Raw genomic sequence first — 14,062 nt, 5'->3', positions numbered from 1 at the left:
ATATGTATATATATTTATTTAATTATTCTGTTTTCATTTTTTTCCCGTCAAATTTTTTCTTCAATTTTTCTTTCTCTTTCCCCTTCTTTACTTCGCTATTATCGTTATTATTATTTGTTACGATTATGATTATTATTATTACTATTATTTTTATTATTATATGAATAAAATTTTTATACTATAGTTTCATTTATTTCTATTATTTATTATTACTTTGCATTCTATCATCTATAGGAATACTAATTAAAATCAGTCTTGTGGTTGAGATATCTTAGGTGTGTTTTTTTTTTTATGTGAGGTAGCGTCATGTTCATTAGTAGTATACACCGTCAGTAACCACGCGAGTCCAATAAATCGCTCTCAATGCCTGTGATTTTGATTTCTCTGTTGCAACCTTTTAAAACTCGATCATAACGTTTGTTTTTCACTTCTCTTTTCAACAACGGTGAGAGGAAATATTTTGACCGGTGGTAACTTTTGCTATAAAGTATATGTATATGTATCATAGGATTTGTAGTATTAGTAGTAGTAGTAGTAGTAGTAGTAGTAGTAGTAGGTTGCAGATATTATTATTCATTATTATTTTATAGAAACATATTATCGTTAATTTAGTTTGTTATTTATCATAAGGTCTGATTTTGTACCGTGTCTCGTTGCTTGCGAGAATTTGAACAGATTCGAGAAGCGTTAATTATTCATTTGCATTTAGTTATTGTTTCTTCATTTATTGGGAAGACGACCGAGAAATAATGACTGACTCTACTAAATTCCGATGCGAAAAAATGACAGTTCAAAATATCAAATGACAATTAGTATGAATCGATATTCAACAACTGTAGCGTCGACTGATCGTTGCTCCTTTTAGTTTTACCGGCAATAAATGAAAAAATTGCCAAGTCCAACTGAGAATACTATCAATTCTTCACCTTCGATTTAGGAACTGAGGATTGCGTTATTGAAATCAATAGTTAACATATTGTTCGATGATTAATGAGGCTTCGACATCGTATGCATTGTACACACAACGCGTTTAACTTATCGGTTTTGCGTGTAAAATAGTCAGCGTTTCGTACGTGTTCAAATTCGGGCGATTAATCATCTATAACATTTATACATACGAACGATTATGTACAATAATGTACAGCAATGGGTTTTCACTGGCTCGCTATTTTTGTGGAATCAAAACTGAAACAAGCTTATTTTCAATGAAAATTTTACGTTTCTATGATCAAACGCATCGTTTCTCTGTCCTGTCATTTGGGTCGCGAGTCATTGGCACATGAAATTTACTTAGTAAAGAAACTCGTTTCAGTTTTTTTCTAGATGTATTAAAAAAAAAAAAAACTGAGCCACTGGGAACCTATTAATTGACATTACTGTACGTACATATAGATATAATACTCTATACAGGATATATCTCGAGATATCTGTACAAAATTGCTAAGACTATTTACCCTAACGCCTAGTTATATACCACTTTATATATACCATACGTAGATTATGCAATGAAGTATATGCGTCACCGAGATCGTTGCGGGACCTAGTTCCCGAATGCATGATTTAATCTAAATTTAATCAGACCTATACAAGAATCTAATTTAACCATCAAGAATTTCATCGCTGTCGTTTGTTTCTTCGTTTTTTTTTTGTATTTCTTTCGTTGCACCTAATCAAAACATACGGCGGTTCGTATGATTTCTAAATGACAGATTATGACAAAAATTTTGAAATTTCAGCGATGCAGTATTTTTATCCCAGCATGGTAATTATAATGATAATAATAATAATAATCTACTTATAATTATCGACCTACCAGCTATTTGACACAAATACATATATATATATATATATTATATATATACACATGGTATTTAAGATCAGAAGCCAACAGCAATAAAAACAATACCGATAATAATAATAGTAGTAGTAGTAATAGTAATAATAATAATAATAATAATAAAAGTAATAATATTAACATCATTTGGCTATTCATTCTTCTCGTTTTCTTTTTTCATTTCAACTTTGAACTTGATTATACAATAATATGATACATGCGGTTTAATGTCTTGTAACCCGTCCGTGAAAACTGTACGAATAACGAATCCGACGATACGGTACGACAAGTTGTGATAATAATAACTGCGTATTAAAAAATAGGAATCATTGTTTATCAGTTACGTTATAGGTATAATATTATAGTTTCAGTAGTTATACGTACATCAGTTATCGCGTGACTCGAGGAAATCAACTTTGCGTTATAGGAAATTTGCGATTCTTTGCTTGTTTCTTCTTCTTCTTCTTCTTCTCAAGCTTCTTACGCGCATACATAATGTAACGTAATGTAACGCGTGTATAGGTAGTCAGTTATAATATAATCATAAGTGTATCTCTAGTTGAGGCAAATTTTAAAATCAGTCGTTACGTTATACCGTGCGAATATAAAACCGAGTCCGTAAAACATTCAAGTCTTTTTCACAACGCAGCTTCAATAATTACGTGTATACCTGCATAATGACTTGTATGTAATGATGATGACGATGATAATAATAATAATATTAATAATAAGGTGAGAAATAAATATAACATTCGACGTATAGAATAGAGTCTAGACTAGTCGTTCAACTAACATATTATTATTATTATACCTACGTATAACAATGCGATTTTTGGTAATACTATTGTTTGGCATTGTTTCCCCCTTTTTTCTCTATCAATTTCTTGGCCTCTTGCTATTTTCCCTACCAGTTTAGTCGATACTCTATTCTGCGCGCATACGCTATTATACCATTATACTTATGTTATATAGCTATAGTATAACATGGGAAACTTATCACTGTAATTTGCAATTCAACCTACACCACATGTACCACACAAAATCGAATCCAAACACACAATCACCATGTGCAACCGTTTCGTTTTCGGTACGTAACGAGAAAAATAAAAAAAATAAAAAAAAAAAAAAAACGAAGAAAAAAAGAGAAACAAAAAAGAAACACCAACGAAACGAACAAAACAACAAATACAAAGAAAGAAACAAACAGATGACGAAAAACCGGTTTCACCCAATTCCTGAGAAAACTTTGGACTAACAAGTAATTCGTTAGTTGTTACATGTACCGAAAAAGCGATGCCGCCGTCGCTATTATACTCCTGTTACTCGAAATAATTGTTATGCATATTATACGCAACGTCGGGTTATATAATGCAAGGTATACCCTGCATAGGCCTATCACGTGATAAATTCATTTCATACGACCGTGAAGGGTCCGCAGTTCCAATTAATACCCGCAGGGTGCCGGGCTACAACCCTAGAAATATTACGATCGCACGGGGTCGCGATGCTTCTGATCCCCATGGTCACACGGAACAAAAAATATGTTAGATTTTACATCTGTGACGAATACGTGGACAGCAATTTCTTTGTAGCTTTTTTCGAGTTAAAGCAAACGCGTCAAGATCTACAAATCCGAGAAAACAAGAGTTAGAAAACCGATAGTAAGAGTTTCAATATCTTTAGGTAGATGTGCCACAATTAACGGAGATTTTAGTTGAAAAAAAAATCCTGTCCATATATTCACCGAACAACAGATGAATAATCCATGTACGTTAAATTTTTTTTCCGTGCAGGCCTGTGACTGCTGTCGACCCATCTCGCCTCGCTGGCAAATTAATTACCGGCTAACTTGCGTGTGCCTGTGCGATGTATCTGTACGTGCGTTGTGTGCGATACGGAAAGAAAAAGTAAACGAAATTTTGACGCGGTTGACGTTTTGACGATTTATTCGATTGAAAAATGTATCGGTTCCCAAAAGCTTTGAAACGCGTTTGCCGATCTCTCATTTCATTCGGAAAGTCGAGTCGCCCGGTCGGAGGGAAATAGAAATTTTTTTCAAACACCGCAACATGTGCGAGAGCCGTCGAGGCTGGACGAGAACCGAAGCTGAGAAAACGGGGAATACGAAAGACCCGAGACGAGAGGCGGCAGCTTTCCGTTTCTCTGCCGACGTCAGAGTCGTGAAAAATGAGTGAAATCTTGGCGCCCTGCGGAGATGCTGCGAGGTTTTCCGGCGCAGCATGCATGGAGTGAAAGTTTCGGAATACAGAAACGGTTTGCGGAAAATGAGATCAGCCGAGGTGCGGCGAGTGCCTTCGGTTCTTCGTCTACCGGAGATCTGCGAATCGAGTGTGCGGAGCGGAAAGAGATGAAAAAGAGGAAAGAAAGGAGAAGAAATTTTTTTACAATCGCTGCGACTCGAGCAAGGATTATCCTGGCGTAAAGGGATGAGGATCTTGATCGCGACCGATGAACCGAGTCGAAATAGGTACGAGTTTTTGGGCGCAGGCGCGAGCGAGACACACGCGTTATTGTGTTTCGTTTCAGGGGTATATAACGCGAAGGTCCTCGAGGGTGGTTGAAAAGGTGCATCGAGGCGGGGGAGATTTTTTCCCTCTCAATGTTGCGGAGTGCGAATTTGAATCCCCGGATTCGGCGTTTCGCGGGAAAGTATACTTTTTCTACCTGCGGCGCATCGCGATACGCGGGAGCTCGAAAATGAAAGAACATTATGGCTGAGGTGGGCAAACGGGTACTGCTCCTGAGCATTCCAAACGCGATACTCGCACTAACCGAAACGTCCTTTGTGCGGCGCCCGGGCGAAGGATCTGCCGAGGATCAACAGGAACGACGGGAAAAATGAGAGCGGCGCGGCGTGACCTCGTAGTTGGCAGTTTGGCTTTGACGGAAATTTGCATGTCCCGGGTGCCTCGGTATGCATAAATCACCGGAGTGCAACCGACGGTCGAGTCGGTAGTTCTAAAACCGGTGGGGGCGAGACGCGTACGGTGTAAGAAACGTTAGAAATCTACCTGTTTGCGCAACACAATGACCCGCGTTTGACCTTGAATCGAAATGATCCGTATGGTCGGTGGGATATAGCCTCGCAGTAGAAACCGAACGAACGTTCGTTTGCATTTTCAAACGCCCGGGGACTCGATAATTCGACGAGATTTTCGCATTGTATATATTTATATATGCAAAACGGTGCGGAATCGACGCGTAGATGAACGAGAATCAAAATACGAATGAGTTTCCATTTCGCCACGTAGAACCGAGAGAAACAAACGATCGAAAATCACGTGTCAAAATCTGATTTCGGACTGAATTTTCTTACATCGAATAAAATATTATACGCGTATGCATATATGTACATGACGAACAGTGCGATGTGTAGTAAAAAAATAAAATAATAATGGTCGATTTCAAATATATGTACATGTATTTCAACAGGTTCTTGTTTTTCTATTCACGTTATTCTTTTATACACATACAATGTTAGGAATCGTACATATAACAACACGGCACGCTAGCCAGGCAAATAATAATAATAATAATAATAATAATATAAAATAAAATAATTATAAATAAAGATATTAATACTATACATTTATATATAATATAATAATAATAATAATGACAATAGTAGTAATGATATAGTGTAACACAAAGCAGCGACAGTCGGACGACACAGACAAAAAAAATTCTTATCAGTCAATACAAATCCCAAATTGTGGCAACTACCATATGTATATATATACATATATATATTATAATATCATAAATCGCTAAAACGCCGACGAGGATCGTTTCGATTGTTTTGTCGTTTTTTTTGTTTTTTTTTTCGTTTTGTCGAAATTTTTGATTTAATTTTTTTTTTTTGGATTTTTTTGGATTTTTTGTTCAAGTTAATTTTGAATCATTTCTTTGTTTTGTTTCTTGTTCGATAAGAACGGAGGAACGTCGATCAGCCGTCCTTCGTCCCTCGCTACTTTTACTGTCAGAGGAACTTGTATACCAGAACATTCATTCCTTCTTTCCTATATACTTATTCATCTCGGTCTCCCCCTTCTAAATATTTTTTTTCCATACCTATCGTCATTCCACTTCCCTCATTATTATACTATCCCGTTAGACATTCTCCAACCGTTTTCCGCGCTATCACTATCTCTCTCACTCACTCTCTCTCTCTCTCTTCCTCTCTCTCTGAATTCGCTCATTTCTCTCTTCCCACGCACACAAGCAGACACGCACATATTTAACATCGAAACGAGATCAAACACTCAGCCAACTAGCTATACAACAACTACGTGGGTGTGGGTGTGTGTGTGTGTGTACATATGTATATATATATATATTTATATATGTTTATATATATATAAATATACACGCGTCTCGTATATACATACCTATGTACATCAGGCTCTGGCCAACTAACTACACGTACTCCAATAATATATAGCCGTTCAGAATAAAGTCACATACTTTTCACGCGAGTTACGCGCCTCTACGTATGTATAATGTGTACATATATATATATACTCGTAATATTCTAATATATACGGAACGTCTGTCCCTGAATTAGGGATTGGTAGTTCAGTTATACGAAATTACGTATATAATTCATACACATTATTAAATCGGCTCTAACATATAGAATATGTATAGCGTTACACTTGTATAGTTTTTGTCAGTTACTCGCGAGATGGTGGTACCAGTATAGTATCGGTAATAATGTTGTTGATAGTAATAATAATAATAATTATGACGGCAATAATAATAATAATAATAATAATAATAATAATAATAATAATAATAATAATAATAATAGGGTGATAATAAAAATAGATATAATATGAAGCCTCTTAACAGTTATTATTATTATTATTATAGTGACTGTGAACCGGTGTAAGGAGTGTGTGGCTATTTGTATTCGATACATAATATTTCAGGTATTGCGCATTGTAGTTTATGGTATTAAGTCGTAGACTTAGGATCGACGGCAAGGAAAGATAAAAAACGCATCAAAGGATAAGAAAATGAAAGTAAATAGAGTTAGAGAGAGAGAGAGTGAGAAAGAAAGAGAGATAGAAAAGAAATGGAAATTCAATCAACGCGGTAAACTCGTTAATATGATACGCATATTACAAGTGAAACAATGAAATGATTTAAACAAAACATAACCGAGGGGAATTTTTTTTTTTTTTTTACTTTTAATGTTATAAAGTGTACAACTTTAATCGTTGAAAGTGTAAAAGAAAGTGCACAGCGTTCGTAGATCGCAGAGGCGAATTTTGACACAATTGTTTTACAGGGGCCATCCAAACATTACGTGACGCCGTTGTCCGCCATTTAAGCCCCCCTCCCCCGCATAACACATCGCCCCGCAGTTATTTTACTTCCCCTCTCGAAGCGACGCGGTCTACTTCGTTCTCGCACCTCCTTATATAATACGATTCAAAATCTGTTAATAATACGACGGACAATTTGACTGTAGGATCAAAAAACAAATAAATATGGATAAAAAGAAAGAAAAATAAATAAATAAACAAAAAAAGAACGCGAAGCGTCACCGCCTTAGAGCTCGACGTGTGATATTCGAATGACCCCGTAACGGTATAATAAGCGAATCGCGTAGCGACGTAGGTGAAACTACGTACCCCCGTTTGGTCGTTTAGTAATTGGATCGGCACTAGGAACCTTTTCCGACGCCGGCACCGGAACTAGCCATAGAACCGGGGAGGTGATGGTGATCTCTGAACTGCCGGTTCTGACGAAGGAACAGGGTGCTGGGACTCGCCTCGGAGACGTCTAGTTCCTCCTCGTCGTCGTCGTGGGGAGTGTCGCTGCTGGGGCTCCGACTCAGGGGCGAGTCGCCGCTGCTGTGAGAGTGGGAATGGGGCCGGTGGAGGCCCGTCGACATCGAGAGATCCTCCGGCTCCGTCTGCTCCGGTATCCCAATCTGTACCCCCGAGAGGTTCAACGGCATCGGAACCGACGTGTCCACCACCGGGGTCGGTAGTTGTTGGTGGTGGAGGGCGGGCCGGCGGGCCGGAGTCGCGGCCGATTTCCGCTGCGGCGTAGCTTCCGGTTCCTCGATCTCAACGTCTATGTCGATGTCGATCTCCTCGTCGAGGTCGTCGCTGGCGAGCGACGGAGGCTGGGACCTTACAACGCCGCTTACGCACTTGTGGTGCATGAGGTGATGCCTCCGTCTGAATCTCATCTGGCAGTGCTCGCAGAGGAACGGCTTCTCACCCTTGTGAACAAGGAGATGGGCCTTCAGCTGATTCGAGTCGCTGAACTTGGAGGCGCAGAGCTCGCAGGCGTACGGACGCTCTCCCGTGTGCACTCGGAGGTGCCGACGCAGGTTCGCGACCTGAACGAATTGACGGTCGCAGTGGCTGCAGTGGTACGGTTTTTCACCCGTGTGCAGACGCATGTGGGTCTTGAGGTGGTGGTCCCTCGTGAATCTGTAACAGGTAAGGAACGAGCTGGTCAGAGAAACCGAGACGGTCGATCGTTATCACGGAGAACGAGTATAATAAACTGTCGCTCGTTGTTGCGCCTACCGTCAAAGCCCGAGTGCATCGCCGAGTGTGCGACGAGTGGTCGTTTTCGATTATCGAACTCGAAACCGAGGCAACGAAACGAAGCGTAACTCACCTCTTATGGCACTCGAGACACTCGAATGGTTTCTCCCCCGTGTGAGTTCGCTCGTGGTTCTGCAGGACGTGCTTGTAGCCGAAGGACCTCGAGCATACGCCGCAGGTGAAGACCTTGTCCCTGGTGTCCTTGCTGGCCTCGGGACTTATCGACGTCGGAGGACTGAGAGGCGCCGAGCCGTCGACGGAAAGAGCGGCCGCCTCCGGCTTGCTTCTGGCGGCCCGCCTCTTCGCCGGCTGGCCTTTCTTCGTTACGCGGTCCGCGCTGCTGCTGACGACGTTGTTGTTGTTGTTGTTGGCCGTCCGGCGGGCCGCGGACTTGGCGCTTAGGGCCGGCGAAACGGGCCCCTGGGGGTGGTGGAGGGGCGAGGGAGGCGAGGAAGCCGCGGGAGGTGCCCAGCCACCGAAAAGCGTCTGGTGGTGACGATAGAGAGAGGGACTCGCGGCCAGGGTCGCGTGCAGCGAAACCGGAATGCCGGCGGCCATAAGAGCCGCGGTTTGACTCGCGGCCAAAAGCTGCTGCGGCGTAAGCATGGAAAGACTGGCCGCCGCCGCCGCCGCTCCCATCCCCGGGAACATCGAGGATGTCGTGTTGTTGTTGTTGTTGTTTGTGTTGTTGTTGTTTAACGGCGGAGACATCGGCTGCTTATCCGAGTCCTGTTTCATGTCGAGGTGCTGGCCGGTCAGGAGTCCTGGAAAGGAGTAAGAAAAAGTAGCGGAGGTCAGAAAGGCGCGTGTTGCACGATCATCCCGATACATCGCAAAGCGTCGGAGAGGACGACGCGGGAGGAGGTCGAACCTCGTTGCCGCGTCTCGACGCACGGAGGGGAGGGAGAGGGAACGGCGTCGCGGCGCGCCGCGTCACAACACACACGTCACTCACACGTGGTCTGCACAGGGCTGAGGAGCAAGAGGAGGAGGAGGAGGAGGAGGAGGAGATGGAGGTGGGGGAGGGAACCGCGAGAATACGGGAGGAGTAGTAGAACTCCCATTCACCCAGTCGCGTGTGTGCGCCCTACGTTCATTCATCCGACGCAACTATTCACACCAGCGCGTCGCGACGCGCCGCCTCTATTCGAGGCCACCGACTCGGCTACTCGCGCACTTACGTGCGGCCAATTCCCACTATCCTGCCCGCGAATATTTCAGATAGAGACGGATGGTTTATTTATACTCGTCAAATGTTGAGTAAGGCATGCGGAATTAGATCAGTCGCGAAGAAGCAGTCACCCTTCGTTATCTCAGAAACACGATTCTCGAAAAAGCCGCAGATATTTTCCGGTGATACGTATACGAGTAATTATTCGCCTCTTCGTCGGCGTCGTCTCTCGTTCGGCGAACGTTTCGCCCGATATCGTTCGGTGTCTTGAGGGTGGAAATTCGCCGGGGGTGACGTCGCGCCTTGGAACCTCTAACCAACCCCGATCGCTACGCGGCACCGAGGATATTTCATCTCGATTCGCGAGACAGATCCACAATATGCCGTCGGAAGAAAGAAGAGGCAGGACGGAAAGAACGAAGAGAAACCGATGAAATGTATCCTCGTAGGTAGCCGGCGAAGCAGGAACGCGGTTGACGATTCATCGATTGATCGATCGATTGACGCGAGGCATCAATTTTCAAATCGCGCGCAAAAAGACACTTCGACACCGCTTGCAAAGCGTGCGACTGTTTGGATCGTGAATTAGGCGGGCAGCCATGTTTGCCCTGGCGAGCGTTAATTAATGTGGTGCTTAGGGCCGCGTAATGAGGCTCGTTGAATCAATAAGGGTGAAGAGCGGAGAGCGATAGGGCGATGGGGGGATGAGGAGGGGGAGAGGGCGAAGACCCCTCCCACCCACCTCGCTGGGTGCTTTTGCCCGCGAGAACGCGCGACTCCTGAAGCTTACAAACGGCGTTTCCCGGCAACACGAGTTTCGACCCGCCCTCTCGTTCACCCTCACATTTTCCCTCCCACGTCTGGATGTATAAGTACGGATTTTACCCCACGGTTAAACCCTCTGTCTCGCGTCCTGCAGTGCATCCTTTCCCTAATTGGTCTTGTGCAATTTTTTTTTTTTTACCTTTCCATGCTTCGTTTTCCTCTCCCTCTCTCTCTCTCTCTCTCTCTCTCCTCTATCACTCTTTCTTTCCAGGACTCAAGTATTTCTTTCAGAATTTTGTTCCATTTCCTTTGCCTTTTTTACCTGCAACAACGAAACCTGCCATCTTTTAATTATACCTCACCCTTGATTCCGGGAAGGATGGATACTTTTCTTTCTTTCTTTTTGATCTTTTACTTGTAGAATTGACGCAGAATTCAGCAAGATGTAGAACAATTTATCACATTATGTAAGCTGTTATAATCAAACACCTGTACCGATTTCATTCTTGGTGATTTTATAACGTCTCGATCTCCCGACGACGGTTCTTTCCGCTTAATTTCATCAATTGATTCCGCAGCCCTGCGTGGATCGTTACTTCTGCACACAAATATCGAAATCTCTCTTCTTTTGAATTGCGCAGGCAGTTTTCCAACGTTGATACGATCAATTGGCTCGATGAAAAATAATTAGCAACGTGTATCGCTCGGGAGTAAGGATCGTGAAAAAACTCCTCCTAACCCCGTGTAAGAAAAAAAGATACCCGGAAATTCGTGCGCCGGCAATTCGCAACGGATCGTGAGTTTGGCCGACGGCAACCGCAGGAAAAAAAGCGGTAGGGGAGGGAAGGAAAATGGGAATCTTGGGGGCGGGGAAAACAGAGGAATCCATGCGAAGTATTCTGAAACAGCGGGAGGAATCGCGGGAAATGGATAGATAATTTCCAAGAGTCCTTGCTCCTACCTGCGTTGATCTGTGCCTCCTGAAGATAAGATAATGCCATTCTACGCGACGTGACGACGTGTTGTCTCCTTCTCACTTTTCCACTCCATCCACTCGAGTAGCCCAAGTGCGAGCCTCGGGTATCACACAGAATAATAATACGATTTGTTGCACTTCACCGGTCCCTGGTTTTATTTTCGCTTATTCCTTCTTGTTCTTCCTTTACACGGTTTATCATCCAACGAGGTATTACGTGTATGTGGGCGTGTGTGTGTGTGGGGGTGTGTCTGGTATCTGTATATATATATATATATATATTCTATATTTATAAATATTTATATAATATATTATTTATCGTACGTAGGAAACGAAAACACGTAAGTCTCAAATAATCAGCGTTTTCAAGGAACTGTCGAGTTGCGGATATAGTTTGTACATTGTCCTATGCACAATGTATCGTGATATAATGTACGTGTGTACTCGGGCTTGTTACACCGACGTTTTTCTCGTTAAATTGAAACAGTTATCGGTTCTCGTTGTTGTTGCACTCTGTACACGTAACGCTCCCACCGTACTTCGTTGTTACATTATTCCTCATCGGGTTTCAACGTGCTCGCGATAACTTTTTTAAGTGAAACGAACTAATTACCGTCAAAGTATCAATAATTAATAATCAGTCTACAACAAATGGTTAATGTATGTCTGAGGTAGTGTGACTGGTCAGTTTTGGTAACGTTGCATCAGGTCCGACGATTCGTCTCTTTTATTTATGTATTTATTTTTATCAATCTTTAAAATTCCCGACCATCTTCGGTCGCTCTTCTCATCAAAATCGCCCAATTGAAATTCGTCGAATTTCCTCTTTTGCTTCTCGTGTTCCTTGCGTATAGTATATTATCGTTAGCATGACAAAAAAAAAAAAAAACATGTGTGTATTTTTTTGTTTCAGTATTAGATTGGTTTAGCACATTTTATTTATCCGTAAATATTGAACGTCCGTACTTCGTTTATTTTTTCTTTTTTTTTAGTTTAGTTTACATGGTTATAAATTAATTTGAATTTTGTTTCGCCTTTATCGATATCCGTTATTGTTATTGATATACTCGGAAAATTTTTTTATTCCCTTGTCCGATTTTCCCCAAATATTTTCATCGTGTACACGAATGCGTCTCGAGAAGTCGAGTCACGAACAACAACTACTCTACGGACGACGATGTTCCCTCGGGCTGACCTAACCCAATACTAACTGACAGTCGCCTCGCGCTCGCTGTAGTCAAACAGCCCCCACCCCAACCCTCGGCGCGACCCCCACCACCTCCACCGACGGCCTCCCCCTCCGCTGCCCTTCGTCCTTCGCCGCCCTTCTCTGTTTTCCGCGCATCCTCCTCTTCCTCCTCCGGTTTTCCACCCCTCCGACGAATTCATCCCTCATGGGCAAACAACATCCCCGCACGAAGGGCGCTGCTGCTGCTGCTGTTGCCGACGCTTCTGATTCTTCCGATTCTTCCGCCGCGTTTCACGATGCGCGCGTTTCTTTCGCGGCGGTCGCTTCGACGAGTAACCAGGCTCTTTTAGAAGAAGGATCGACTTATGAGGTTTTTACTGGACCCGCAGGACGCGATGCGAATCCGTTTAGGATCGATCGGATCCGCGGTTCTTGAAACAAGGAGAGAACATTTCTAGGACTCGCAATTTGTACCTTTGTACGGTTGATCGGATAAATGAACCGTGTTAAATTTGTAGGGAATTTATCGCAGAGTGATTTATGATATCTCAAAATCACGCAGGGACGTTTTTTACCCCCGTAATCGCTGGAAGGATTCCGAAGCTCTTGTGCGTAATATAAGAAAAAAGTGTCATTCGGATTTTATTTGCCTACCTCTGTCATTACAAAAGCGTAACCTAAATACTTGTAGGAATGTTGCAATATTGTAGGCACAATGTAGGACGATTCGCGTGCATTTGTTGCTGAAATATGCAACGTTTGAGATAACGCGATGGATCGTGATTGTTGACAGCAGGTTGCTTCGTAGATTATACCGACAATTCTACACTGTGTAAAATAATTACGATTCGCACAGACGCATAGACTGGGTACTTACGGCCGACGGTGTTCTCTTATTTCGTCGTATTCACGTCTACGGGTATATTCCCAATAAAAAATTGATCAACCCGAGAGGGTTTTATTATGAAATTATAACGACGGTTATGAAATTATAACGCTGCGGTAACGACGTGCCACGTCGTATAAACGGTGCGTGTAGAGCGTGATTAGAGTACTTATGAAAAATAGAATTATTATTCAAACGACGCCGCGGGAATCGGTTGAGGCCGAAAACTCGGATTCGGACCGTGCGTTGAAAATTTCACTTTGGATTTAATAAACGCATACCCGCGAGCTAATGACGATGTCGTTCCCGGAGTACATAATACGCGCTTATTTCCGACGGCGATGTACTTAGCCAGTCCAACACCGATCAGCCGCTTGCTCGTGTGCGCGTAAGTATATGAGATAAACTCTGAGGCGAGGTACGCAGGCAGGCAGGTACGTATAATGGCGAAGCGCGGGACGGACACGCGTGTGTTGTTCGAAACTCTTGAGCGCTTCAAATTAGGCCCGTAAAATTAATTACGTAATTGCCTTTGACACGAGCCCGTGGTTCTCGTAATGTTCTGAAATTGAAATAAAGCGACAGATTTTTCGAACCCGGTGCAGAAGGAGAATCGCTTCGGGCTCGGAAAACCGGCGAGCTCTCCGC

The 14,062-nt window shown here is 42.9% G+C and overlaps 1 protein-coding gene across 1 annotated transcript; it reads right to left on the bottom strand.

Annotated features, from left to right (window-relative positions):
* Positions 1–227: 227 nt before the first annotated feature.
* LOC107228225 (protein krueppel-like) lies at positions 228–12,520 on the bottom strand. Its single transcript, XM_015669610.2, has 3 exons — positions 11,325–12,520; positions 8,501–9,191; positions 228–8,307 (listed from the first exon to the last, which is right to left on the bottom strand). Exons 1-3 carry the CDS (start codon positions 11,362–11,364, stop codon positions 7,527–7,529), a joined length of 1,512 nt encoding a protein of 503 aa, XP_015525096.1. The 5' UTR covers positions 11,365–12,520; the 3' UTR covers positions 228–7,526.
* Positions 12,521–14,062: the final 1,542 nt, after the last annotated feature.

This window comes from Neodiprion lecontei, chromosome 6 (genome assembly GCF_021901455.1).
Source record: "Neodiprion lecontei isolate iyNeoLeco1 chromosome 6, iyNeoLeco1.1, whole genome shotgun sequence".
In the NCBI taxonomy this organism is placed as follows: domain Eukaryota; kingdom Metazoa; phylum Arthropoda; class Insecta; order Hymenoptera; family Diprionidae; genus Neodiprion; species Neodiprion lecontei.
Note: the sequence above shows the minus strand (reverse complement) of the source record. Positions and strands in the feature narration are given on the sequence as shown.